General features: G+C 54.1%; 1 protein-coding gene across 1 annotated transcript; it reads right to left on the bottom strand.

Moving 5' to 3' along the window:
• Window positions 1-1,025: 1,025 nt before the first annotated feature.
• Window positions 1,026-5,519, bottom strand: LOC105468085 (frizzled class receptor 7). Its single transcript, XM_011718046.3, has one exon. The coding sequence runs from the start codon at window positions 4,719-4,721 to the stop codon at window positions 2,997-2,999; it is 1,725 nt and encodes a 574-aa protein (XP_011716348.1). The 5' UTR covers window positions 4,722-5,519; the 3' UTR covers window positions 1,026-2,996.
• Between the last annotated feature and the right edge of the window lie 346 nt (window positions 5,520-5,865).

The raw sequence follows: 5,865 nt of genomic DNA, 5'->3' as shown, positions 1-5,865 counted from the left end.
CCGGATTTAAAGAAGAGAGGCGAAAGGAAAGAAAAAAAAATTCTAGTAAGGCTCAGAATTGGATGTATTAAAATGCCTTTTCCATTCCCCTGAGGGACTCTTTCATATCAAAGTTTCTGGATAGTGAAGGCTTCCCTGTCTAATCTGATTCCAAAGTTAGCCTCTTCTCAAGAGGAAAGAATAGCTTCAGTGGCTTCAGAGGCCATCCCAGGGTCAGGCGTGGAGTCTATTCCTGCCGGAGCTGCTGAGTCATTGCCACCTTGGGAGCTGCTTGACCTCTGCTTGGTTTACCTAGAAGGTAGAGGAAAGCCTTCAGCTGAGAACACTCCACAAGCAAGGCCTTTAATCTCAAAGTATCCACTGACTTTCCCTAGCACCTGAACCCAAAGCATTTAAGGATTACCAATCTACATAAGTTATATTAGAATACCAAAACACTGATCAGTTAAAAAAATAAAGAAAACACCCAAACACCCAAAAACACACTGAATTCTTCACTAGGGAAACACTACCAAAAAAAAGCAGCAAATATAAAAACTATCTTCCAGTCCCTTTCGAATATGGATTTCATCTCCTAAGGGCAGTAAAAACACGGATCAGACAGCACTTCTCTAAAAGAGATGCTTATTCAATACCTTCAATAGTTATCCAAAGCAGGATGTAGAAAGGCTTAGGGGTGTGTAGTGGGGTGGTATGGAGGAAGGCAGGAAGCAGCAACAACAGGAAAAAAAAAATTAAATGACAGTGAAGGCATTCATTATACTCTGTATCTTAAAGGCAGGAGAAAAAAAGACCTCAATAACATATACCATTCTCTTTTACAGGGGACACACCCAATGGTGTCCCTCCATACTTTTTTCCCATACTTTCCTTCTTTCTCTTCTTTGGTTTAATATTACAGGAATAGTAAACTAAATAAATGTTCATTTTGTATTTAAAAAAATTTATTTGTGATCTGTACATGTGATGAAGTGGGGCTTCGTTGTAGACCTTTAAAGGCAAAACAAAACAAAAATCCAAAGTAAAAATGTATAAATACAATATATATTTTCTTACAAAAATGGGAGATTTACAAAATATACATACTGTACTTATCTCTATTTTACAAATTTCACATGCACTTAAAAGATACAGCACAAAAGATGCCAAAACCTGTGAAGTTCTAAAAATCTGACAGATGAGATAGTTTTGAAGGTTGAAGAAACACAAGATCAATTTTAACTTTATTGTAAAAAGCAGTTCCACTCAAGTGAACATTACATATATAAAGTTACTTGTACACTTTACAGTACCCTCTATGATTGGCATTTAAAAACTGTTCTGAGAAACAGGATAGTGTTGCAAGATTGGAGGGTAGTGTCAAAGGTGGGGTAAAGGTTTGCTCCCATGATTCTCTGCTCAGCTTTACCCCATCATGCAAAAGAATTCGAGTTCTATTACAGAAAAAAAGTACATGATTTAAGATTAATAAATTTAAGTCTTCCAGCACATTTCAAAGAACTCCAGAATCACTTTGAAGTTTACCTTCTTTTAATGACTTTCTTTAAAGATGGGGCCCATGGTTCGAACTTTCCTTTTCGTTCACTATGGTATCTGCTGATCACCTCCCAACCCAATCACACAGAGACAGGGTCAGCATACGCATGATGTTTTAGAAACAGATTGATGGAACCAAGAAAACAGGACAAAATGGCTCTTTGCTTTTTTTTTTTTAATTAACTTTCCTTTATTATGAGGCTGAAGGCATTATGTTTTTTACCTCAAAGGATCCAAATGGGAGAAAAAATATAGAAAAGAAACCTAAATATAGGCTTATAGCAAGGAAAAAAAAATGAAGGGAGAGACTTCCCTGACTTTTTTAACAGTCTGTTGGATCATGTGTTCCAAATTAAATTTATTTAAAGCAGACAACAAAACCTCTTACATTTCCTTTAGCAATGTCAGAACCTCTGGCTTAACGGTGTGTGATAGCACACTGCTCTTCACTTTTCCTTAAAAAGGAATGTTTATCTCAACCAATTAACAACCAAAGGGAAACCTCAGATTTGCGCTGCTTTGCCTATAAAAGTTGCTGTCTTCACAGTTATGCCTTTCCACAGGGAGACACTTTTGTTTCCTCTTTTGTCTCTTACAACAAAGACAAGGGGAAAAATGCATTCCTGTTTTGAAAAGCAACAAGTCATCACTTCTTTTCAGGGTATTAGACCAAATAAAACACCCGTCTTCCTGCCTCCTGCCTTCCCCAGAAAATGAAAAAGTAGCAGAAATACCTACTACACGTCTCCTTGGCCTCATCTCAAAACGTTATCATCATTTCTTTTGCATCCTCACATTAGGATTCTAGCAGACAGGCCTCCCAAGACTTCTAAATGCTTATTTTACAAGACTTGAAAGGAGTACGCGAGAAAAAACAGGCAGGAGGGGGCAGGGGAGGAGAGACCGTAATGTCTGACCCTGGAAATTAACCCATCTGGGCTCCAGTTTGGCCCCAGTGAAAAGAGATTATGGTTTGACCACTGCTTGACAAGGACACCGCAGGAGGCCCTCCCTCTTTCCAACAAAGCAGCCACCGCAGACAGGGCTGTACCTTTCCCGGGGCCTCACAGGGGTCTAGACAGGCCACTCGCCCTGCAGCAGGGGGATCAGTCACAGCCCCCATTCAGCCCCAGAGCCGGGAGAAACTCACAGCAGTCTCTGCTGGTCTCAATCTTCTCTTAGGCCCAAGCTGGCCTGTACCTTTCACGATTCACATCGTCGTTATCATTATCTTACTGCAAGTCTTTGCCTGAAGTCTTTTCATCCAAACCGCTTTCCACCCAGATCTCCTTTTCCAAATCACCCCTCGCCCCAAATCTGCAAAGAACTTCTCATTTCCAGGTCACTTCTCAGTAGAGGGGGAGGTTACAGAAACAGGCCCCCACCCAGCAGTTCTTTCCCTACCCTGCCTCTCCTCTTGCAAGAGGGCAGGGGTGGGAAACGTAGGGAGGGGCCGGGGCTCATACTGCAGTTTCCCCCTTGCTACTGTGGCTGAGTCTGTGGTAGAAGCGGCGCCACGACTGCAGGGTCTTGCCCGACCAGATCCAGAAGCCAGTGGTGATGCCCACGATCATGGTCATCAAGTACTTGATCATGAAGACGGTGAAGTCGGGGCTCATGGGCGGGAAGTGGCCGGGCGGGCAGGGCACGGCATAGCTCTTGCACGTCTGCAGGAGCCAGGTGCGCTCCCAGTGCTCGCGGAAGGCCTGCTCGTAGAAGTAGCAGGCCAGCACGATAGTGGCGGGCACTGTGTAGAGCACGCTGAAGACGCCAATGCGCACCATGAGCTTCTCCAGCTTCTCGGTCTTGGTGCCGTCGTGTTTCATGATGGTGCGGATACGGAAGAGGGACACGAAGCCGGCCAGCAGGAAGGACGTGCCGATGAAGAGGTAGACGAACAGAGGCGCCAACACGAAGCCCCGCAGCGCGTCCACACTGGACAGGCCAACATAGCACACCCCGCTGAGCAGGTCCCCGTCTACCTGGCCCATGGCCAGGATAGTGATGGTCTTGACGGCGGGCACGGCCCACGCGGCCAAGTGGAAGTACTGCGAGTTGGCCTCGATGGCCTCGTGGCCCCACTTCATGCCGGCCGCCAGGAACCAAGTGAGAGACAGAATGACCCACCAGATGGAGCTGGCCATGCCGAAGAAGTAAAGCACCATAAAGAGGATGGTGCAGCCCTCCTTCTTGGTGCCCTGCGCCACCGTGCGGTAGCCATCGTCCGAGAAGCGCTCCACGCACACGGCGCGGTCCTCCAGAAGGAAGCCGGCCACGTGCGCCACGGCCACCATGAAGTAGCAGCCCGACAAGAAGATGATGGGCCGCTCTGGGTAGCTGAAGCGCCGCATGTCCACCAGGTAGGTGAGAACGGTAAAGAGCGTCGAGGCGCAGCACAGCACCGACCACACGCCCACCCAGAGGCGGGCGAAGCGCCTCTCCTCCTCCTTAAAGTACATCAGGCCGTTGGCACGGCCCGGTTCGCACGGGGCGCCGCAATCGCGCTCACCCAGGAAGCGGTAGCCCAGGTAGGGGGGCACCTTGAGCTGACGGGGGCATGAGAAGGGGAAGGCGGGACGCCCCCTGCCATCTGAGGCCCCCGGAGGCAGCGCGGTGAAGGGCAGGTCCGGCAGGTAGGGCGCAGTAGGGTAGGCAGTGGGGCCGCCGCCTGGACCTCCGGAGCCGTCTGACGTATTCTGGCCCACGCAGATCTCGCCCGCGCCGTGCACCGGGAAGTTCTCGCAGCGCAGCCGCTCGGGCCACTGGAAGCCGAACTTGTTCATGAGCGCCTCGCAGCCCTGGCGGGCGCGCTCGCACAGAGAACGACACGGCGGGATGGCCTGATCGAGCACGGTGCACACGGGCGCGTACATGGAGCATAGGAAGAAGCGGAGTTCGGGAGAACACTGCACCTTCACCAGCGGGTAGAACTGGTGCACCTCGAGGCCCGCGTCCTCTTGGTTCGTGTGGCCCAGCAAGTTGGGCAGGATGGTCTGGTTGTAGGCGATGTCCGTGCACAGCGGGATGGAGATGGGCTGGCAGAAGCCGTGGTCCGGCACGGAGATGCCCTTCTCTCCGTGGTACGGCTGCGCCCCGGCGCCCGCGGACAGCGCGCCCAGCAGCACCAGCATCAGGGCGCAGAGGCCCAGGGACAAGCGAGGGGCGGCCGCGCCGGGGTCCCGCATCGCCGGCCGCGAGTGCAGCGGTGCTCTCAGCCCGAGGAGTGCGACGAGACGGTTGGGAGAGGCAAGGATGCGGGGAGGCGCCGCCGCGCCCGGCGCATGAGAGTCCTCACGGCGCCGGGGCCGGGCCGTGGGCGGAGTGGAGCAAAGGGCGCTGCCGCCTGGGTGCCCGCGCCGCGGGGGCGCCGCAGCCGCCGCCGCCCGGCACTCGCAGGGCCGCCGGGGGCCCAAAACTCGTCAGCCTGGGTTGGGGGCGCCGAGGAGGGCCGCCTTGCTCTCCCCGCGAGGACTTAACGGTGAGGCTCCCTCCGCCGCGAGGAGCAACAAGCGGCTCCGGGCACCCTTCAAAGTTTGCCCAAGTCTCTGGACCCCCGGCGCACGGCAGCGCGCACGGCCCCCGCGCCCGGTCGGGCCCCCTCCAGGAGAACCCCCTCCTGGAGAACCCCTGGCGCCGCCGCCCGCTCGCCCCAGCCGCCGCCTCCGCGGTGCTGCCCCGCCTCCTGGCCTCCAGGCTCCGCTCGCCACCGCCTCCTTCGCCTCCTCCTCCACACCCCACTCCTTCTTCAACCCCAAAAGCTCGGCCCCAAGTTTCAGCCAAACGGCCGGCTCTCGCTGAGTCCGATCTCGGCCCCGGAGTCGGGAGCGCGGCGAGTTCTTTTTGGAAATCCAGTCACACTGCGTCCGAAACCGCGAGGCGCTCGTGCCCGCGGCCTGGCCCTGGCCCCTCCAGCCCCGCGCAGCCCCAGCCGCAAGTCCTGGCGCCCGCCGCCGCCGCCCGCCGGGAGGGAGCGCCGACTAACGCCCCGGAGTCGCGCTGGTCTCCAGAAGAAGCGTCGGGCTCGCGGGGTTCCGGACCGGCCCGCCCCCTCCCCTCCCCCCATTCACAAACCACTCCGGGGGCGGCCCCAGGTCCCGGCGGCCCAATGGCAGCCTTTGTTTTTTCGGTGGCCGCCTTTGGATTGGGCGGAAGTCGGAAGGGGCGGGCGCGGGAGCGGCGGAGGCGGTGTCCGCGGCGCTCTGGGCGGATTCCTGAGGGGAGGGGCGGGGGACTGGGAGGGAAAAGTTCGGAAAAACTTTTACCCTGAATTCGCTCGGGGGGGAAAACGCGCAGAAAGGGAATTTGCTTCAAAGATTTGTTCCTTTTCCT

Source organism: Macaca nemestrina, chromosome 11 (genome assembly GCF_043159975.1).
Source record: "Macaca nemestrina isolate mMacNem1 chromosome 11, mMacNem.hap1, whole genome shotgun sequence".
In the NCBI taxonomy this organism is placed as follows: Eukaryota; Metazoa; Chordata; class Mammalia; order Primates; family Cercopithecidae; genus Macaca; species Macaca nemestrina.
Note: the sequence above shows the minus strand (reverse complement) of the source record. Positions and strands in the feature narration are given on the sequence as shown.

Excerpts from the sequence above, each read along its gene's own strand:
- LOC105468085 (XM_011718046.3), bottom strand. The coding sequence starts at position 4,721 with ATGCGGGACCCCGGCGCGGCCGCCCCTCGCTTGTCCCTGGGCCTCTGC.